The sequence below is a fragment of the Leptinotarsa decemlineata genome, unplaced genomic scaffold, assembly GCF_025532065.1.
Source record: "Leptinotarsa decemlineata unplaced genomic scaffold, Ldec_3_MD MMD2_tig00003557_RagTag_RagTag, whole genome shotgun sequence".
In the NCBI taxonomy this organism is placed as follows: domain Eukaryota; kingdom Metazoa; phylum Arthropoda; class Insecta; order Coleoptera; family Chrysomelidae; genus Leptinotarsa; species Leptinotarsa decemlineata.
In genome coordinates, this window is record NW_027412590.1 from 135,600 (window position 1) to 159,998 (window position 24,399).

Below are 24,399 nucleotides of genomic sequence, written 5' to 3' on the forward strand. Positions count from 1 at the left end.
TATGTTTTCAAAAATTATTAAGCGGTGGTGCGTTATGACGTAATTTTAATTGAGAACAGTGCATCTGACAACAAACAAATACCTTTTAGATCCTTAATTATTTTGCAACAAATCTGATCTCTTAGTTTGCTTCCAGTCGTTGCACGATACCGCATCAGATTTTTAAGGAATTTATCATTAGGTAAAGCAATTTTTAATTTTTTGAGCGAAAACCATGCGTCGGACAAAGAAAACCCAGCAAATCAAATGTGCTCAAAAATGTATGGAGATTTTAAAAATAATTTTTAATTCAAGATAAAGCAGTGGCGTAGTATTTTTTTCACCAAAAATATACATTTCAAAACTCGTACGTACGCCACTGGCAGAGAAAATTAGGAAAATTGTACATCAGAAAATGCGCCTTGAGGCATGGAACATATATATCAAATATGCCAAAGATGTCTACAAAATAATCTCAGTTATTATTAAAAAACTGATTATTTTTGAAAACTTTGCCACCCTGTATCTCAAAAGTTAAGGCGTTTAAGACATACGTCCATAAGACGTTTTTTCCTTGTAATAGATCTAAGAATTACCTTTGAATATTAGCATGTGTTTGAGGAACACCCTGTATATTATACATTCATTTCAACAACTGAAATATAACAGAAATATTGGAATACATGCATATGTGCCACTACGACGTTCTCTTGCGCATAGCGTTTGTTTTCTCCTGCGATATTTTGACAGGAACGATCAGAATAAAAAAATGATAAATATGGAAAATGCGGCTATCAGTCATTACGTTTGTCTAAGAAGAAAAAAAAAACAATTGTGTTAGACATATTTCTCCACACATGGATACGGCCATGAATATATCACATTAAGTGGCCCTACCACTGCTTCATTATCACCTTCAACTATGAGTTTTTTTCCCGGATAATATGAAAATCCAGTGAATGATACTCTTTCCGATCTAATTTCGGAATCATACCGGCTTGCAGCTGTGCTGCAAACATCTTAGACGGATAAAATTGTTAGTCTTGGCTGATTGCGTCCTTTCAAGGTACATGATTATCGGACACAAATATCACTACAACGGAAAGTGTCAAATGGTTATTGATTTTGTTCAGAACGAATAATAGAGAAAAACAATCAACAATACAGGCAAAGCTCTGCCAAAGAAGAGACTTTTGTTCGCTGATGTCACTGACAAATATATCCACAAAGACGCCTTTTTTCCAAACGACACAGTTATTCAAAATTGTAATTAAAAGTATATAAACTTGGTCAGTATACGTTGATAAAAGTTGAACAATTTCTATATAGCTAAGTTTCAACTTTTTGTTCGATATTTCAATCTATAAAGCTTGCATTTGAAATCATCAACACGTGTTTCTCCAGGTGTGTCATACGTTCATTCTGAATTGAAACAGAAAGTTTGGAATACGTGCATAACTAGTCAAAATACATAACATACATTCATTTCACCAACTGATATATGACAAATATTGAAATACAAGCATACGTCTAATTAAGACGTTCTCTTGCGCGACCAATTGCACGCAACCTCATCTCGTTAGCGTTTTTTCCCTCCTGCGATGTTTTGACACGAACGATCAGAATAACAAACTGTTTCATATAAAAAATGTGGCTATCAGTCATCGTGTTTGTCTATGGAGAAAAAATCATTTGTGTTAGACGTATTTCTCTACTAATGGATACGGCCATGAAGATATCACATAAAGTGGCCCTACCAGTGCTTCATTATCACCTTCAACTATGAGTTTCTTTTTCTCTGGAGAAAATGAAAATTCATTGAATGATGCTCTCTCCAATTTAATTTCAAAATCATATCGGCTTGCAGCGGTGCCGCCGGATGTAACTGTTATTGTTGGCTGATTGCATCCTTGCAGAATGCATGATTTTTGGACACAAATATCACCAAAACGGGAAATGGCAAATGGTTCTGGATTCTGATCAGAACTTCATATAATCGAAGCTTCGCTAGAGAGCCTAACCAGCACAAGGATTTTGGTGTGATGATACTAGATTAACAACCGAATACTCAGAACTATGGTGAGTGGTAAAACATTGAAATAGACTGGCAAACGAGTTGCACTCTCTTCTGCACGCAATGATTCATGTTGCGAAATATAATTATGGAATGCGCCTTTCCTGGACCAGGATCAGTGGCATCAAGTGTTAGTTGGCTAAGCAATAGAATCATATCATACTCCTCGCAAAAATTGTATTTTTTAAGGGATATACATATTTGTGAGGCTCATATCAGATAGTGCTAGGCAATTATCACAATATCGCATAAGCTCATCATAGAGGTGATCGGTTAACACCAGATGAACAGTGTGTTGAGAAGTAATTTCACGGTGATTGGCTGCAAGAAGAAACTGCTCTCTGACATATTTTCAACAAACATAACTTGATGCGATATAAGCGGTGTGTTTCAAAGTGATTTCCTTGGTTTACCTTTTTCCAGTATCACTATTGTCATCATTCAGTTCTCTACAAAATTATTGTAAATGTAGCTGAAACTTCACCGGAGAACACTTACACCCTATCGTCATAGAAACTGGTATACAATGTGTCTCACTTCTCATGGAAACACCCCCGTATCTTCCGTAATATTTTTTTTGGTTTTGACATCAAAACATGAACGAAATTGTATAAGAGAAACTCGACTTTTGTTTTCACGTAAATAATTTATTTTTTATTTTGTTGTCACGAAAGCTATTCCTCCTCAATAAGAGAGAAAATGGTGATTTTGTAATAGGAACAGAAACATGTATCAGTGAGGTTTTAGGATGGTTAAAGTTAATTTATATTCTCATTTTCCCATTATTTTAAAAACACACGGATATTTTGTGGCAAAAAATGTTATGTAGTTCAAAATTCTTTCGAAGTACTACTTTCAAAATCACATTTTCAATTAAAAAACAAAACAATGAATTTCAAATGATTTATCCGTTGACAATTTTATAATTTCGTGCCTTCTATGAAATTTTCCTTCAATCGAACACATTTTTCTATGCCCCTTCTGTTCCAACTTTTCTCAGTTCTCTAGGTGAGATTTCTCTACACGCTTGTATAATTCTTGTACAGAGATCTTCCTTATTTGTTGGCCTAACCTTATAAACTTTATTTTTCAAGTTTTCACATGAATAAAAATCCAGTGGAGTTAAATCTGGGGATCGTGGTGGCCATACTATTAGAGGGCTATTGGGTCCTATCCATTTCATAGGTAGATTCCTATTCAACCAAACCCTTGTTATGCCACTATTGTGAAGTGGTGAACCATCTAACTGAAAAATCATGATGTGTCTCATATCCAAAGGTAGTTTTTCCAACACATCGGAAAATGCATTTTCGAGAAAATCAACGAATAGTCGTCCGTTTAAATTTTGATCGAAAAAAAAATGGCTCGATAATATTTTCGTTCAGGATACCACACCACATGTTAACTTTCTGAGATATTTGGTCTCTACAATTCACCACCTATTTTGGATTTTGTTCAACCCAAAACCTAATGTTCTGTTCACCATTCGTGGTGAAGGTAGCCTCATCACTGTATAAGATATTCTTGAAAAAAATCCTGTCATTGAGATAATTTTCCTGCATCCATAAACAATACTCCATACGGCGGATTTCATCTCCTTCGTGCAAAGTATGTAAAAATTTGGGTTTGAACGCATGCATTTTATGCCTCTTTAACCACCTCCACATTTTACTGCGGCTCATATCGAGTTGAAGCGATAAGTTTCTCAAACTAATTCTAGGATCAGCTTGATGAGGCGCCAATATCGTATCATCATCAATATGATGTTTTACAATTCTTCTGTCCTTTGTTACTTGGCCGGTGCTTACGAATAGATTATATATTTTATGTACAGTTCCAGGGTGTACAGCTACCTCTAGCGGGTGTCTTCTATTAAATTCAGCGGCCGCTTCACGATAAGACCTCACCCCTTCACCAACAATTAAATTTCAATTTTTGCTTGAAGTGACAGACGTGCCCTGTTGAACTTTGTCAATCAAAATGTGCTAATATCAGTTAAAATGGGAATTTCAGAAATATTGAATTATGAACAGGAAATCACGAAAAGAAAACAACTGGAACGCAGGAACAATATCCAACACAAATACAGAAACAAAAAACATAATGGGAACAAAAACACGGCGGAAACAACAGGAACAACGGTGATTCAAAGAACAACAATATTAGAAACAACAAATGCAATGAAAACTGGTCTGGGGGTTGATACAACAAGATCTTTCAACAATATTGTCAGGTTGGCAGTAAATATCAATGAGCAACTGTTTTCCATGGTGATTTCAAGGCACTGCATGATTCAATGAAACTGATGTAATTCAACCCCTTCAAATGATTTCAGACAATAATTCAGCAAGTAGGTAAAATAATCTGAATTCTACCCGTTCACCGAGTGCGATTTTTTTCTTTAAAAATTAACAGTTGTTTCGGTGTTGCAATGACTATGAAGATTGATTCTGTTTCGGATGGTAAAATGTTTCCTCAATATTTTGATAAAGGACCCCGCACATTTCCTATGAGAAATGGCTTACCTTGAATTCTGCCGAAATTTTGATATGTTGTAGTTCTTGATGTGCTGATTGAAAGTGTCCACAGTCAAAGCTCAAGAATTGTACAGTTTTCGAGATGTGAACCTTTGAAAATAGAGTTTTTCCATTTTTTTTTTTCAGTTTTTGCTCATCAATCGAGAGCTCTCACTTCTGGTTGGGATAGAATTTGCATGTTCAGCAACCAGAATTAGTTTAACGAATAATCTGCTTCAGTTATAATAGATGCCGCCATCGATAATTTTTCATACACTGCTTCAGACTATCTCGATAATCTGAGAATGTGATGCTGTGACATTTTCCTCAGATAGGCTCAAAATGGATGATAGCATCTTACAGCATCTGTATCTTTCATACCTAAGAGTACTCTCCAGATAGAATGAAGGGGTTTAGGTATTGGAAGCGAACTATTTTGCGCCGTAATATGTTTTACCGTAGAAATGGGGTGTCCCATCGCGAGTGGCGGACAGTGTATATCACTTTGGCCAACCTCATTCAGGAGCTAGGTGCATTTTGAGCATTTCCATCAGTCCTGAGAGTTTCATCGTTCCACCTTGAATATTACGGAAGATACGAAGGTGTTTCCATAAGAAGTGAGACGAATTTGGATTTTTCAGGACTGAATTTTTTTCAGGAAAAAAGTATATTCGTAGTGAGTTGGCAGTCCTGATCACGAATCTGAAGGAATTTTGAGCCTATATTGCCCCCTAATATGTTTTACCGTAAAAATGGGGTGTTCCACCGCGAGTGGCGGACAGTGTATATCACTTTGGTCAACCCCATTCAGGTGGTAGGTGCATTTTGAGCATTTCCATCATACTATTACGAATATTACGGAAGATGTTTTCATGAGAAGTGAGACACACTGTAGATTGTAATGGTCAAAAATCATGCACTATTCAGATGTCGGTAAGGGTAATACTTTCCTTCAGTAGAACAACGCTACTCACAAGTCGTCATCTAAGTAAAAAAATTGTCTTTTAGTGAAGTATCAATACCAATATCGAAGTGATTGAAAGTTTTGGAATGTGGAACAGCATCGCTGCTTGATTCCAATTCACTTCAGTTCTCTAAATTGTTGAAGTAGATTCGAGAGAAACTCTACCAACTTAGCAGGGAGACTCGAATGATGAAGTTAATTTATCGGATCATGCATTTCCAATAATCCATTTTATGACTATACTTTCTTCAAAAATAATGAGGTACTGAATTTTTCAGTCTGAACTTGAACACAAAATATTTCATTATGATTTGTATGATATTTTTTTGCATTAAAAAAACAGTCGTTATCTTTGAATCACCTTTTTCAATGAATATAACTGTTTGCAATAACTAATAATGTGTATGCATTTGATGCACATTTGTTGAACTGATTTTGGACATGAACGGAAGTTTTGAATGTTCCAGACTGTTGAGTAATGATGATAAGTAGGGAAGCGCAATCCTACTTATATTCTAATGATAAAAAAGGTGTATTTCTGACTCATTTGTGAATATCCCGCTCCTAAGTTTCTCACACAGTATTATCTCATAGAAAATTGATGAATTTATTTGTTGCAGAGCCAACTACAAACTGTTTGGTCTGAAGTCTACATGGTTTCACTTAACAAACGTCCTGCTGCATGCCATCGCCTGCATCCTGTTCACTCGTGTGTGTTTATGTGTTGCTCATTTGAAGCCTCCCTTCGCTACTATAGCTGGCCTTTTATTCGCCGTACATCCTATTCACACAGAAGCGGTAAGTGCTTTTTTGAGTTTCCCAAAGCGGTTAATCAAAATTGAATTACCTGAAGTCATTAATGATGAAGGAATGATATTTATTTTCAACTGGATGTCAAATTAATTACAATTGAAAACAAAAGGTACAATCATTCGTGTTTTCAGTTTACACTAATGCATGAGACTATTGATAAATTACGTGGCAGAATTTTGAAACACTCCATTCGTCGTCAAGAGTCCATCCCTTCAAACAGAAAATGAGTAAGTGTTTGTCACATTGAGCTCCCATCAGAAGTTTGAAGTAAAGAGGTGAAAATGTTCTAGTCATAAATGCATTGATCCACAGAATACCAAATAGGAGTATGGATTATCATTGAAAATCATGTTATATTATCAATATATATCATATACCTATACCATCAGTGAAATACTTGTGGGAACTACAGTTTCAGATACTGAGCAGTTCAAAAGTTGTTCCAAAAACAATGTTCAAAAAATGAAGTGTGAGCGTTTCTATTTTCAGTGTAGAATACTCTCAAAGAATAATAAGTTTTGTTGTGGGAATACCGAAATTATGTTATTATTTCCCAATAAAACGTCAATCAACATTTCGAAAAAATCATCGAAAACCTTCATATAAATGATATACATACGGGTTCACATTATCAATTAGGTTCATTCATCATACAGGAAACCACGAAATGAATTCAGCACACGTGTCATTCGAATAAAACGGAATGAAAATGTTTCCAGTATATTTTTTGAATAAATATAATCATGTTCTTGATTTCACATAAGTAGGAGATTTGAGCCGGTTCTAAGCCTCCCCCCACCACTATGACGTATTAATTGCTTTTTTATTGGTTGTTGTTTGGTGAAGTCAATGTGATGTGACCTTGAAGGGTGTGGTGTATGGATCGTTCAGAAATTTTTTCCCGGTTCTAATCCTCCCCCCCCACCAATATGACGTGTTATTTGCTTTTTTTTTGTTGTGCAGTGAAGTCAAGGCGTTGTGACCTTGAAGTGTCTGGTGCATGGATCGTTCAGATTTTTTTTTTTCATATGAGATTTTGTGTGTGTATGTGTGTGTGTGTGTGTAAGAGAATGCACGGTACAGGGTTTCATCATGTGCTTGTTTGTCTATGTACAAACATACGTCTGCATACTTCGAAGATCCTCCAAGTAATGAATGCTCCATCGGTGTGAGGGCACCAAGTTAGTAGTGGAGTGACGTCACAGCAATAACCGTTCAACGGCTAGAGAGCGACATGTTCACTCCACGACGTGTGGCAGAGTAATGCGTATTCATCGGTCTGCTCTCACCTCCCTCGATGTAGTGAAGGATGTGACGTAACGCCCCAGACTCGCCATCAATGGTGACACGCAGGCGGGCGAGGACTGTGCTAACGTCTGTCTTCTCCGAGAGCGCAACGACAATTGCTTGTTCGGCTATCGCTCTCGAAGCAGTGAATGATGTGACGTAACGCATCACCCTACCCTCGCTATTGATGGTGACACGCAGGCGGGCGAGGACTGTGCAAACGTCTGCCCTCTCCGAGAGCGCAACGATCACTGCTTGCTCGTGCCGGCAACTGTTATCGCATCAAATTGGGAGATGGGCTTGGCTGTGACGTCAGGCATCTCTAGTTGGATAGCAACTAGCAATGTGAACCTTTCACGGTTTCATGGTGGGGGTGACTCGCACTGTTTAATATAAAAGAAATGCCTGGCACACTATGAAATCAGTAGACGAATATATCTGCAGCAGTTAGCAATTGGTAGAGTGTTATTCAGTTCGTAATAGAAGGAAGACGGTGAGTGTATTTGTCTGTTGGAAATTGTTTATATTTTCATATATATTATCATTATGTCCGTTTCAAAAGTAGACTTGAATAAAATTAATAATTTGATTGTACAGGAGGTTGAAATACTAGAGCAAAAGGCCTTATCATCATTGCCAATTGATGAAGTGTACATAATTAAAAATATGTCAACTTATTCTACACGATTTGGTAAATCAATTTTATTAACTTTGCAAGATGTGAGCAATGATAAATTATTTAAAACATGGCTACCAAAACGTATTTCGTTGCAATTCAGTGATGACGATATATCTTGTATCAACTCATCAGGTGGTAAATATACGATGGTGTATTTAGGACAGAGCCAACAAAGTTTTGCTGGCATGAAAACGCGATCTCTAGTTAAATTCAATATGATTGAATAATAATTGTAATAATTTATAGCGAATTTCTTTAGGTCATAGCTTACAAAGTTTTTTGGTGTGAAAACGCTAACTCTAGTCAAATTCAATATGATTGAATAATAATAGTAATTATAATGAATTTCTTATTGTTTTATTAATATTCATATATTAGATGATAATTATATGGAAATATAAACATTACTAACTTAGTTGAATACACCCACTTTGTAACTACAAGTAAAATGGGAATGTGAGTATTATATCACTGAAAAATTGGAGGTTGCTTATTGTTTTTTTTTATTCGATTTCAGTTCCACCATTTAAAGATGTGGATGCAGTACGCAAGTCAAGATTGGGTCGATGTTGTAGATCTCAAATCATCGGTTCAACATTTGTCGTCTAAATTGAAGGTGTTGGGTGATGGAGCCGAACATGCAAGCAATTATGATATGAGTGTATGCTATGATGAAAAACAAATCGAATTATGCCTTCGTGATGCTGAGAACTATTGGAGTGGTGCAGAAGTTTGTAACAAATTTTTGGATAATGAATTGGAATTGTGGCAACTTTGTGAGGTTATGATTGAACTGAACCTAAGAAGATTCCTGTATAGCCTCCAACCATACTTGCCAGATTGGATTATTCATCACTTTGAATTGAATGATGAAAATCGAGAGGAAATTGAAGATGGTCGCGAAAATGATGATTATGAGGAAGAAGTTATTTTAGATAGTCTGTATGTTCCTGTAAATCATAAATAATGTCAAATAGAAAACTTTGTATTATTTTCATGTTTTATTTATTTAAATCTCATGAAATACAATAGAAAATGATTACAAAACAATAAATATGATATAAAATACAATACATGATATAAGTCAGTTACAAATAAAAAAAAGATCATAAAACAGTATATGATAGAGTGAAAAAAAGTGTCAATATCTGCTATGAACTGAACCATCCAATGCATTGTATGTTAAAACTGTATCATGCAAAATTAATGCATATACTTTAGTGTTGTCTGGAAACTTGGTCTTCCTCGTCTCAAACTCAATCTTTATATCAATAGTTGATGATTTTGTTGCATTCGGTTGATGGGAACAATCGATGACGAATAGTGGATTCTCTCTAAATTGCCCAATGTCCATCAGAGGTTCACTCATATCTTTATCATAATAACTTCGCTGGAAACTCTCAAAAGCATAATAAGCAGGAGCATCAAGTTTTTTGTCGAAATTCAAATTCCAACGCTCATATGGATAAACTTCAGAATTCAAGTATACTCGAATACTATTGATATCAGCAGTTGTGAATTTTGTAATATCCTGTGTTCTATCTTCAGATGTGGTAGTACTTTGGAATGCGATGATGACAAAACGAGGAGTTTCCAATGCATTAGTTGTTTTGATGGCCCATATGTCTGAAGAAGTCCCACGTAATGATGGTAGTTCATAGAGGTCCCACATACGATACGCCAATTTGATTTTGGCATTCAGACCGCTTTTGTTTATTCTACTCAAAAGTTTTAGCTTGTGTTTATCATCTGGTACAATATGTCTTATTTTCCATTCGATTTTATTTATTTCCAAATCAGCATCAACCTCACCTATATACGAGTTTTTGAATGATCGAGCGATAATCAAAATCAATTCCTGTTTGGCATTCAAGATACTTTTGTTGTAATCTTCAGCAAAACCCATCAAATATTTCAGTGGTAGTTTTCCACTAAAAACATGACTGTTTGTATCCAAGATATCTTGCTTCAATTGTGAAAGTCCCCAACCAGATGTCAATAATGTGTTAGCATGAGATTGTCCAAATGATATCATGGTTTTCATTGTAGATGTTATCCCAGGTTTTCTAACAACAGCCACTTGTTCACCACCCATTTCATAACGAATTTCGTCAAAGAGAAATGCAATTGCATCATTCGAGAGATAGCATGTTTTCGCTACATCTTTGGGGGTGAATTTACCTTCTATGTAAATGAAGCTGTCGGCAATATCTAGTATAACATCTTGATTATTGATTGCAATTCTGATTTCATCCGAATTCCTGAATAGCGGTGATCCATAGGGCTTATATGTGTGCTCATGTAAACTTATGAGAGAATGATCGAGCACTGGTTCATTGAATATATTCAACTTTTCACTGTTTGTTTCGAGCACCATTGTTATTTTCTCACTTTCAATCCAATCGATTTCAAAAATTTAAGATCACTCACAGACAGAGCGTTATGTGCTAACTGTTTAGCATACACTTGTGGAATGAGCTTCTTTTTATGCACACTTTTCTTTTTATGCACACCTCTCTTTTTGATAGTGCAACTCGTTTGGGATTGTTCAATGCGATTTTGTCTATTGTAAATGAAACACATAACAACAGTTATTCGATTTTCTTCAATTCCAAAATAATGAAAATCTCTTCTTCACTTCCAAAATCGATAAGGTTATTTTTTTCATCCAAAATACGCACTGTAATGTTGTGAATCAATTGACGACCTTCTGGACTGACAGGCATATATATAATACTGTGTGGTTCTTTAGTAAGATTGTAGCCAGGTTCAACATCAATATCGAATGAGAAATGAATGTGAGATTCTTCACCATTTATATATGAACCTGATATTATATTGCAATCTAAGCGGATAAGTCTCACAGTTGTAATGTTTATTGGTAATGATGATTCATGTATCTGATTTGGTGGAAATATTCCATGAGCGAACCCCATCATTTCTGCTATAGAATTTGGATGTGTCAGATCAATTTCATATTTGGATCGCATTTCACATTTGAATGTATTATTATTGGCGTGTAGATAGAAAATATCATCTGCAACGACATCATTTGGTTTTTTATCATGAAACAATCTGAACATGATATGTTTCTGTATGACGGCATTGATCTCTTCTATTTCGTAAGCACCACATGGAATTTCAATTGTCAACTTTTGGGGTATCGATGAGTTGTCATTACTGATTCTAAAACTAACTAAGTTATTAGCTTCAGTTATATTATTGATTGTATTGCATCCATAGAATCCCAAAAGTCCTAATCCATAACGACTGTTCCTATCCAATTCAATTGGTGGAAAAAAATCCGCACTCAAGACACTTGTCCCGACAGCTTGTAGCTCGAACTTTCGTGACATGACTGATGAATATTTTGAAACACATTTTAATTTATTATTGTACACAGCAACAGCACATTTGAGACAATTTACACTTTTTGGAAGGTGTTGTATTGTAATAAGTATCATTTTTATTGATACCAATATTCACATCCTCTATATTACAGATACAACACATAGATTTTCGAGGTATAGGACCATCATTAACATCCGAATCTGAATTTTGATCGTGGTGGTGCTCATAACAATATCTATGTTTCATTATATCGATGTCATCTTGCAGATGCTTAGGCAACTTTTCCCAAACATATGCAATCTCATGTGCAACACATGCAAGTATCACTTCCTTAGGCATATTTGCAAGCATCACTTTATCCATTTCTTTCAAGGTACCATATTTTGAAAACATTCTAAGTGAAAACCCCATTCCCTTGATAGCCTCCCGATCCAGTTTTGGTGTTGAATCCATTTTTATTTGGAAAATTATTTAGAGAGAAACTGCAAGCACAAGTGACCACAGAGAACTGTATTAAATTTCTGTTGTCGATCATAGTTATATTTGATTTTTGCATTCGAACATTTTCGAAAGAATCGAGTCAATTCCAATGGTGGGGGTAGATCTCCAAAACTATCGAAATATGTGACTTCTTTCCCACATTTTTTATATGCCACCCAATGTATTCCTGGTCCACTTATTCCATCTAAATTAACAATAGCTGTCTCGTTTTGTTTTGGACCTGAAGATGGTAATCTATCACGCATAAAAACACCACGAAAATGTGGAATTTTCATTTTTTGTGCATAATAACTGAGATCGAGATCAGTAAGAGGCCTCTGAGGTAGGAGTTCAATCAGTTTTTTGTTTTGTTTGTGGCTTTGTATGGTTTTAACTATAGTCCTAAACCTTTACGGTATGGTTTGAGATATATTCCACTTCTGCGTTTGCCTAATGCTACAGCCTCCATGGTTTTATTGTGACGATTGGCTTCCATTAAAGCCGCTCCTGGCTGCCGAATTCACGGCCTTGGTAATACCAGCAGCGGCTCCCGCCAAACTTCTCAGTGCGGATAGTCCAGCAAAAATTGGTATCAATGGTAAAAGTCCACCGATCTTGGGAACAGGAATTATGCGTGGTGTGCGGATTTTCTTCTTTCCACCGGCAGCTTTAAGGTATTTACGTGCCACCTGCAATGCCACAGTGATAGCTTTTTTGCTATTATTCGTCACAAATTGATTCCCACCAGCTTTCTTCAATACATTTCGCACTTTATGGACTATCCCAACACCAAATGCAACTTTTTTAATATTATTTTTTTTTATTTGTTTCCTCTTACATTTTTTCTTATTGGTACTACAACCCATGCCCATATGTCTTTTCGCTTTCATAATGTTGGTGACAAGTAATGCAGCTGCTATTTCCCCAATACTCGCGTCCTTCGATTTAACCCTATCCCAAGCGCTGTATTCAAGTTCTTTGTCGGCTAAATGTCTTGCTGCAAGATCAGATGGATGCTCAGAATATTGAATATCGTGTTTTTTGCATTCAATATCTAATTTATTGATTCCAGGATCGTTACGAGCTAAACGTTGTTTCAATTTTGTACCCGGTCCACAGTATTGATATCCTCCGGGTAGATGTAATTCGAAAGGAAGTTTGTTTATTAAATCATTAACAAAACCACAACCTCTTTTAATTTTACGATCACTTTCAATACGTCCGTATCGTTTGATGGTACACATTGAAATGAATAAGCTAATAACATTTATATAGTCTCCAACCACGGCACGATGCGCATTGTAAAACAGAAAGAAAAGTTTGCTGTAGATAATCTAGATGAGAAATTTGGGTGTGGATTGAATGGACAAAGAGTATTCAGACATGGTCCACTACTTCCATCATCAGTTCGAGGACTCATTATAGGACCTTCAAATTGTGGAAAGACGAATGCAATGATATCACTATTAACACATCCACAAGGATTGAGATTTAGAAATGTGTATCTCTATTCGAAATCACTCAATCAACCTAAATATCAGTACTTGCGAAGTGTTTTGGAACCTATAAAAGGATTAGGTTTTTATACATTCAGCAATAATGCAGAAATAGTGGAACCCTCCGACGCAAAGCCTAATTCTGTTTTCATTTTCGATGATGTGATATGTGAAAAGCAAGATATTATTAGATCATATTTCTGTATGGGACGTCATAAGGATGTTGATTGTTTTTATCTAGCACAGACATATTCACGGGTACCCAAACAGTTAGTGCGTGACAATACCAATTTCATTATAATGTTCAAACAAGATGAGACGAATTTACATCACATTTATTCAGATCATGTTTCACCCGATGTAACATTCAAACAATTCCAATTGATGTGTGTTAAATGCTGGGAGGATCAATATGGATTTCTAGTAATTGATAAGGATAGAAAAATAGATGAAGGTAGATATCGCAAAAGATTCGATAGTTTTATATACCCATGATCTTGTTTTTGAAACTTATTCGATCACTGAATATTGTAGAGGTCACTTCATCAACGAATTGAGCTATAATTTAAAAAGGGCATTATGAATATAAAAAACGATTCTGAACATGAAAACAATGAAATGAATTTGAAACGTCAACTAGTAGAGACAACAGAAGCTGTCAGACAGAAATTCAACTCTATCAAGAATGATAATATTGAAAATCGTACGACACTTGAAAGATTGTATGAGCCCATAATGAAACCATTGAATGTTTTATCATCAAACGCTACTTCTAAATCAGCAGTGTTATCACCAAATCGTGGATCTGTTCAATCTACTTCAAATTATCCCATGAGTACTCCAATAGGAAGAAAACAATCTTTTGATGGTGTATCATCTGTGAATAGTGACACGAGCACACTTCAAGACGATATGAGAACAACTCTATTCGAAAAACCATCATCGTCCCACATCAATTCCTCGGATCCTGACATCTCACCTGTTATGAATGAAAGTGGTGAAGATGTTTTGATGGAACATTTGAATAATGTAAAATCTAGAAATCCAGCATATGATGGAACATTTGGTGTACGTATGGATCCAATTACACAAAAGCTGAAAATGGGAAGTCTAGTGGTACATTTCAAAGATGGAAACATTTCATTTTGGGATGCTAATAAAGTGAAAAAATATGAATGCGCAGGTAGTCCAGAATTGTATGATATGATCTTTTTGAAGAATCCACAAGATGTTGATAATGAAGAAACTCGTCAAGTATATTCCAAAATATTGAAAATAACGAATGCTCCATATAAACAATATCATCTGAAGAATGGTTTTAAAAATACAAATTCTAAAAAATTTCGTGAAGTTATCAAACCACTATTAGACTCACGACAATATCCAATAAGGAGTAGAAGTAAAATTGGTGGAGCACTCAAACGAGTGAAAATGGAGAAAACATATAATTCTAAACCTGCGAATTATGTGTACTGGAATTCACCGAAAGAGTTAGTTGCTCGCCTACGACTATTGGTAGCTTCAAAGTCAGCTGGACATACCGGACATGATAATGAAATAATTTCAATAATTGAAGAATTACGTGAAGAAGGTATAATATATTAATATATATCCACAAGTAATGATCACTGTCACATCATCATTCAATGCAGTAACATTATCACTTTTTTTCTCTTTAATCATATTGAAATAGAATGACTAATGAAGTAAGTGATATCAAACGACAAGTTGTTAATGAATTACATAGACCTGCAAGACGTCATTTTCGTAGAAGAATAACTACCATCAAAGGTTTTGCAGATCTATGGCAAATAGATCTAGCTGAACTACAACCTTATGCAAAAAGTAATGAAGGATACCGATATATACTTGTAGTAATTGATTGTTACTCAAAATATCTATGGACTGTGCCAGTTAAAGATAAAACAGGTAGTACAATAACTAATGCAATGAAATATGTACTGAAGGAAGCCAAATTTTCCCCTAAACATATACAAAGCGATCAAGGGAAAGAATTTTTCAATAGAAGCTTCTCATCTCTCATGCGAGAATATAATATCAATCATTATTCAACATTCAGCACAAAGAAGGCAGCTATAGCAGAAAGAGTGATTCGTACAATAAAGGCATGGCTCTACAAGGAATTTTCGATGAGAGGTCACCACAAATGGCTTGATATTCTTCCAATTATAACTAGTAGATATAATAATAAAGTTCATCGTACAATAGGTATGGCACCCATCAATGTTGATTCAACAACAAAATTGAAATTCAAGGGTATCAATGGAATTGGAGGAAGACAAAGTAAACCCAAATTCCAATTGAATGATATTGTACGTATAAGTAAATACAAAAATATTTTTGAAAAGTCTTACACTGCGAATTTTACCACGGAGCTATTCAAGATTGTTAAAATTAATAAAACCATCCCAACGACTTATAATCTTGAAGATATGAATGAACAGCCGATTAGAGGATGTTTTTACGAAGAAGAGTTATTACGAACCGAGAATCCTGACGTATATCTGATTGAGAAGGTGTTGAAGAGAAGAAAAAATGAAGTATATGTAAAGTGGTTAGGTCTTCCTAGCGAACAAAATTCTTGGATTGATGAATCAAATATGGTTTAAATGTATCTAATAGTGACTTTTATGAATAAAGTAATATTAAAGTTCATTATTGTTTTCATTTCAATTATAAGTATGTGAATTGCAAAATATTGCAGCGGTAAACATTGCCCCAGCCATTCGCAATGTTCTGTGTATACCAAACCAAATTAATTGTATACTCCATTCCCGCTTATATTTTTCAACTCACGATATTGAAAACACATTATCATTCCCAAAACTAATCGCCGTCACTTTGAAATGCAGTATCCAACTCTTTTTGCCAATTATCTCTCACTGATAATGCCGTCTCATAAAGCTTAGTCGACTCCTCAAGCTCAGCCTGAGCTTGCATTCTCGAACGTTGATGGAATTTCTTATCTTTACCAATTTTTGAACGGAGTTCATCAGCATCTTTAGACATTCTAGCCAATTCAACCTTCGCTAATGCAATCTTGGCATCTAATGCTTCAAGAGTTTCATTATTAGCATTAATAGCTCGCTCACTCTTTTCAAGTTCTGCAATAGTCATCTGTGCCTTTACAAGACGGCATTTTGCTTTCCTTTTCATTTCCCCAAACCGATGGAGGGGACTGAAAGAAGATAGCGGTTCAGCTTTCAAATCACTCTTCATTTCTTTAGGAGTACCTTTTTGCTTCCTCTTCGATCTGTCACTTTTCGTTGCGGGTTTTTTCTGTCGCACAACACTTTTGGATTCTTTCTTTTCTTTAAAGTCAGTGACAATCGATGAAGATGCCTTAGTAACCTTCCTCTTGATTGTTCTAGATTTCTTATCAACACCAAGAGGAAGGGTAGATGAAGAGTGTTTGAGTGATGATAATTGCGAAACGATCGGATTTTCAATAATAATTTGCTCATTTGGTTCTGGCACATCTGCAAAGTTAACGAAGTCGTTAATATCAAAATCATTTATCGAATCTTGACTCGATAAATGTAATACTGGAATATTTTCAAAATCAGTCTGATCGATATCAACAAGTGGTGAACCATCTTCAGCAATCAATAGCGGCATAGAGCTCATGATTATTAAGGTCTGAGGAATGATATGTGATAGCAATAGAAAGTGGATAGGAAAGGTGATGATGTTACTGAGACCTCACCATTCATAGAAGAAAATAAACTAGCGCATGCGCTCTTTCATCAACTGGCACATGCGCTCTCTCACTAAACTATTCACGCATGTAACAATCTTTGTCATTTAAGAGGAAAACTTTGTGTTGCATGCATGTATTTTTAAATGTTAGAAAATAATACAAATAAATTCAATATATATAGATATATATATATATATATATATATATATATATATATATATATATATATATATATATATATATATATATATATATATATTTATTAATAATAGAGGACAATAACGATAATAAAAAATATAAAATGAAAAATGTTAATATGTCTCTGTGGATGTGGAACGTTCTTTGGCTCTATTCCTCAATAGTTGTTGCTCGTGCGTCAAACACCAACATTGAAAAAAATGGATTCTCCTATTGGGGTAGAGTTGACCAACCTTCTCACACAGATCCCAAGTACTTCTACATGCATTGCATACATGATTCCAACAATTCATGGAATATGTATCACAACGCAAACAACGTTGCAGTGGAGCTGGAACGGCAGCACAGGTACCACAAATATTTCTACAGATACCTATATTGTTAAATATTATAGGTTCGGAACACTTCAGACACTGTAACTGTTGTTGACGATAATCCGATTTTGTTCGCTTCGGTGGATGAGAAGGAGGCGATAGTTGAATCCGCAACACGCAATCACTACACATACCAGTACATGGATTGATTGAATCCTTAGGTCTACTTATTTGACAAAAGTAGCACACAATAGCCCCTGCAATCATCATTGGGTAGACACACACTTTTGGTTTTTCATTCCACTCTTTTGGAAACGGCATTTTACTAATTCGATTAGAAATATTAAGAGATGACTTACAGAAACTCTGAATGCTCTCTCCTATACCTACGATCTCTATTTATACAAATCAACATCATGTGAAAGTATAGTGGGATAACTTCTCCTACTCTTCCACCCTAAACGAGTCAAGTGGGAGTCGCATCACTACCTATATAAGTCGACTTGCAAACCTAGAGTTCATTCATTCACTCTGCAACTGTGAGAAAACGTTAAGATGAATACTCAAAAAATAGTTGCTGCATTAAACAGAATATCTGCTATTGATACAAATAATTGGATAGAAGAGACAGATGATGAGGATGTCAACATTCCGCTAGAGGAAGTGATACTTGAAGAAGGTGTTGGAGTTGAAGAAGGTGTTGGAGTCGATGAAGTGGAGATTGACCTTGAAGTCAACGAAGTTGAAATTGAGGCTGAGAGCGATGAAGATGAAGACATGGTCGTTGAGCTAGTCGTGGATGGTGAAGGTGAAGATGAAGGGGTTGTAGCAGACTCATCTGAAGGTGATAGCGCTTTGAGAATCGGTCACCGAATGCTCAACATCACCGATACCTTAGAAGATCCTGCCGATTTATATTGCGTGATGAATGCGCATGTGCAGATCGAAACGATTGATGGCAGCATAAAAAAGTTATGTTGGTGCTGTTTCCGATTTTATTCAATAAGGAACAATAACGGTGGCTGGTATCAACACGTTAATATCCACGATACGGTCTCTATGATGGAGATGGGTCAATATTGGTGTGAGGCATGTGAAAGACCGCTTACGAATTTCACGAGAGTATCAGCTTGCGTAATATGCAATAATGTGAAACCTGTGGCAGAATAACCCTGGACCTATTGGTCAAAAAAAAACAACAGCCCTTTTCAGGGCTACATTATTCACACAAACAGTAGTTAGTTGTATTAGTATTCATAGATTATATGACAAATGAATACTTTGACTAATAAATAGTCTAAGTTGGAAATTTGTTAGTCTTTGAATATCTATACATTATATGACAAATAAATTACTACTTTGACTGAAAAGTCGATATTTGGAATTTGATAGTCATATCTATGCATATGATGAGTACTACGTTAAATGAAAGTTGAAGTTGGCATTTTGTCAATCATTGTATGCATATAATGATGAATACTTTTACATACATACATTTTGTTTGAGACTATAATGTTAACAATGGTATGAACCTGTTTCTGTTTGAAAGTATAATGATAGCCCTGAAAAGGGCTGTTTTTTTTATTAATCCATGCAATGGTATGGACTAACGCTCCTCATCATCATCAGAAACAATGATGATTGTATCATCATCTGTATCTGATGATATACTGATGATGTCATCCTCATAATCATCTGAATCAGACGATATACTAATGGCATCATCATTAGCATAATTATCTAGCTCGTTATCCTCTAGATCGTCTAACTCATTGACATCCATCTCTAACTCTGCCTCTACTTCCTCTTGCATACCTTCTTCCATACGTGCCGGGAAATCATCAGGTAGATCATAGATACGTTGCAGCATTTGTGCAAAATTTGTACTGAAATGATCGAACGTTGAATCTATTCCATGTACCTGGATGGGGCCTGTACTCGTCATAGAATACTCTGGTACACTCATCGGTTCGGTGGTGGAATCAGCACTCGACATTGTGGAAGAATGATATAGAACTGTGATTGATGCTTTATTTATATTGGAAAAAAAAAGGAGGGGGTGAAGTGTAAATGTAGAACAATTCAGTGTTTGAAATTCGAAAGCAATAAGAATGACAATTTTCTTGAAATTCTAAGTGATTATTATTATGAGAAACTCTGAGTGATTATTATAAAAAAACTAATAAGGGAGAGGGAAAAAGACACTGCCCCAACCTCGCAGTGCCTCGTGTACACCAACCAAAAAGTGTGTACTCCGTGGAAGGAAAGGAAAGGAATAGAAAGGATGGGAGAAACGAGGAAACGATTACATATCATCGTCTGAATTCAGGACTTCATCAATCAGGATAGGGGATGGTGGAGGACTATCATCGGACTCATTGTCAGCGTCACCGTCATCATCGTCATCGCTGTCGTCGTCGTCTGTGTTTCCGGACTGTGTATCCCATTCGTAATCATTTCGCCAATCATAGGGATCTGGATAATCCCCATCAGACAGGTCTGCTTGATCGGTTCCAGTAACGTGAAGCACTTGTATCCGATCATCATAAATTATGTCATCATAATTCATCGAGTGAGGTGCCGTCGTGGAGGTAACGAAACCTTCATGGATAGAAGCCCAGTAAGGATGTTGATGCGCTGGGTCACTGTACGGCTCAGTAGTTGAATCAGGTTCCATGTTGAAGGTGGCTGATCAACTGAATATTCCAACAGATAATTCCTACTTTTATACTTTTGAAAGGGAGTGGGGGAGGAGTGGGGAGGAGAGGGGATTGAGTGGGAATGAATTTCAAAAATGACATGAGCTATATTCCATGAAAGAGAAAATTGAAAATACTATATGAATTATATGAAATATACTTATTGATTTCATTATGAAACATATTTTCTTCCCAAGAGATTATTTACAATAGATTAGAGAACACAAAAATTAATGTGAGGTATTTGCATAGAAGAACTTGTAATTGAAATAAAAAAAAGGAAATAATAATAAGACGAAGTGAAGAAAAATGCTCCAACCATCGCATTGTTCAATGTGTACCAAACCAAAACAATGTACACCCTTAATTTCACTTCTTTTTTTTTTATTTTATTTTTATTTCCTAAAATTACAAACATAAACTTAAAACTATCTTAATTAAATATTCCTAACTAACCTAAAACTAATCTTACTACACTTACACTTAATCTATGGGAAAGTTTTTATAAAAGTCACTAACTTTTTATAAGTCTCTATCGAAGAGGTATCTGCTTCACACTTTTTCTCCAGAGATGCATACTTCCGATCTAGTTCGGCTATTTCTTTTTCTACTTCCCTCCGTCGGTTAACAATTTCAGCCATTTCGCGCTTCCTTTTAACCAACGCGGCCTCACTAGCTCGAGAAGCATGTTCTGCTTCCTTACATCTCTGTAGAAAACTGTCCAACATTTCACTAACCTCTCCGATAGGCTGTCGCACTTGTGGCACTAACACTTCAGGATTCGTCACCGGTGTTGCCAGCATCGGCGAAAGCGGCACCACCGACGGAGTGAATACGATGGGAGCCTCCTCCGATGGGGACAATGCGACTGGTGGCTCCTCCGGAGAAGGCGCCCTAGGTTGTTCCACTACTGCTGCGGGTGGTGTGGAGGGCCTTAAGCTGTTTGGAGCGGTCGACCAACTACCTGCATAAGGATTAGTCCTATTGCAAGTAGCTCGGTACTTAGAAATAGGACCAAGCCTCGCTGCAGGTCGTTGGCAAACCTTCTTTACAGGCCTGAATTCCTCCTCCTCCTCGAATAAGTCAGGGCTGGTAGATCTGCACCTAACTCGCGAAGTGGATGCCTTCTCCTGCTCTGCCATAGGCATGATGGATGCCACAGCGTTATTTAATTCCTGAGTGTTGGATGCCATTCTGAAAATGTAAAATAATACAAAGTTAGTAGATGTAAAAAATTAAAGTACATTGTTAACTTACTCAAACTTAGCTCCTCGTCGTATAGTACACTGCTTCTGGTTGAGTATGGCTGGACTGCTCTGGATGACTGGAGTTGTCGTACTGAATGTAGAAGAACGTGCTCCTCGGGGTATCAACATCAATGGGAGTGGAGGGAATGAGGTGGGGGCGTGCATGCGCAATGGTTGGAATATGGTGGGGCGAGAAATGGTAGGAAGTGGGCGGGGTGAGCAATGGTGGGAATTTACTCCCCCTAACGCGGGAGTAAATTCACCATGTTGGTTCAATTAATACGTCATCTGTTGGTTTTGGTTTTGGTTCTATTATTCCAACATTCGGATCAATGTCCAGTCCTGGATATCCCAGTCCACCTGATGGCCTGACTTTATGGCTTTTCTCCAAAACTTCAACTCTCTCTTCTAGTACATCATACTTTTTCATTGTAGTCCCTGTTATGTTTGACATAGCATCAAATTTTTTATTTGTAGACGCTGTTATGTCAGACATTTTTATGTCCACATCATTTGTAAGTTTGTCAAATTTACGAGTGAAAGTTAACCGAGCCTCTGCAATTTTATCGTCAAATGCTTGACGGGCATCGCGAGCAATATTACCTATTGTGGATTGTATTGCAGCTTGTAGGGCTAGAAGTATAACCTCCTTTGTTCCGTTAATTTCCCCCTCAAGATATGATACAGTTACACAATCACTCTTGTCAATTGGTTCGCTTATATTTTTCAATAATTTTCTTTGCATGTCATAATGACCATCTTTTGTTAATTTAAAACCAATTCCGGGAGGACCTCGAATGACATTACCACCCAATTTTCTTTTTCTACCAAACTTATCGATTGTTTTAGACATTGTGCACTCTACGATGATTCTTTTCAAACTGATATTTCTTTCATTAACATTATGCTATATACTTTACAGTAATTGGTTAGGAAAATAGAAATGAAACAAATAATATTTTTATCATTTTTTATTCATCTAAGTAACTTGGTAAAAGTGATACATATACAATACATAATACAATAATCACAAATAATCACAAATAAGAATGTTCCGGTTTGAAGGAATAAGTAATAATACTTCGAATTATAATTCAATTATTCATCTCTACAGTCAACAAATTGATTAGTTGGTCTAAGGCGCTCTCTTGAGAAAAAGAATGAACGATTTCAGACACCCAACGAATGTTATCATTAGGATCATTTCGATAAAATTCTATATCGCTATGACCCCATGGAAGAGTTCGAGTGGTATTCGGAATGATGAATCTCTTGTCGTCATGATACGATAAAGCGACTTTATTTTTCAATTCAGTGTAAATATCATGCAATACGCTTCTGAACGAGTTCATCTTCCTGAATATCATACCTCCCTCTTCAATGATTTTTTCATAGTCTTCACATGTCAATTCATTCTTTATAACAGATCGTTTCACACCTTTGGCCTTCTTCAGTTCACCATCAACAGATTTCACGTAATACGCTTTAGCACCTGTACCGTAAAAGCTGATTATTGGATCATTTGGGAATTCATCTTTGAAATTACCCAGAACTGACTTTGTCACTGGAATATTGAATTGGTTTCCTATTTTATAATTAGATGTATCGAACTTATTTATATTATTTTTGATAAATTCATAGAAATTGTCTGTATTTACTTTGAGAATAAGGGAGTCGGTATCAGTGTAGAGTAAGGACGCATCTTCTCCAAACTGTTGTTTGATACATCCATAGAAAAAATCATACATAACTGTTTTAGATAATTCTAGAATGGAAAATCCTAAATATAGTAGTTTATCATAATGAACTTTTACTCTAGCCAATTGAATGGCAACAAAATTTTCTGTAAAAATAGAGCATTTTTTAAAATTTGGTCGCGATATGAGACAACTAGCACCTATAGTTCTTTTTATATTTTCCCAATGTGTAATGAGTCTAACATCAATTCTATTGTCTACGTTTTCCATTGTTTTTCCATAGACTGCATTATTCATTAGTTTGTAGAAATCTTTTTCAGATTTCTTATTAGACCTATTACGCATTTCAGTATTCGAATCTATATAAGGCTTCATCCAACATGATTGCTTAAACCTCAATACTCTATGTGTGTTCATCACTATCAAACCATGATTGACAGCTTGCTGTAAGTTTCTATAGTGAACAATATATTTTCTTTTGTCGTTTAAATTTGGAATTAATTTGGGAACTTTCGATTTTGCATATGGAGGTATCAAACGTTCAACTAAGAATGGTAAATCGGAATGTTTATCATGAAGTTCTTGGAGATAATGTATATCCACTTCCAATACATATCCATAAGGACCATCAATATCCACATTCATTATATCAAGATTGAGAATTTCATGAGGTGCTAACCATGAAAATTCACCTGTTGGTAATGGTTGCGACATGCTGTGACCATATAGATTTGTTGCATCCAAATATGAAATGAATGAAGATGGTTCATTTGGATTATAATCCGGTAAAAATTTATTGTTTGCTTTATGTTTCCTTTCACTACATTGACTTATTCCACCACGAATACCTTTTTGAAAGAAGTGAACCATATCAATATCAGTTA

At 35.8% G+C, this 24,399-nt stretch overlaps 2 protein-coding genes across 2 annotated transcripts in view; one reads left to right on the top strand and one right to left on the bottom strand.

The window, feature by feature from the left end:
• Positions 1-6,153: 6,153 nt before the first annotated feature.
• The window catches only part of LOC111513625 (protein O-mannosyl-transferase TMTC1), a gene marked incomplete at its 5' end in the record, with an annotated part of 256,726 nt that continues 238,480 nt past the window's right edge, over positions 6,154-24,399 (top strand). The window contains one exon of the mRNA XM_074178141.1: positions 6,154-6,331. Within this exon, the coding sequence (XP_074034242.1) occupies positions 6,154-6,331 (178 nt within the window). The remainder of the gene's footprint in view (positions 6,332-24,399) is intronic.
• On the bottom strand, positions 20,842-21,991 carry LOC141483482 (uncharacterized). Its single transcript, XM_074178150.1, has 2 exons — positions 21,829-21,991; positions 20,842-21,765 (listed from the first exon to the last, which is right to left on the bottom strand). The coding sequence occupies exons 1-2, from the start codon at positions 21,981-21,983 to the stop codon at positions 21,060-21,062; spliced, it is 861 nt and encodes a 286-aa protein (XP_074034251.1). The 5' UTR covers positions 21,984-21,991; the 3' UTR covers positions 20,842-21,059.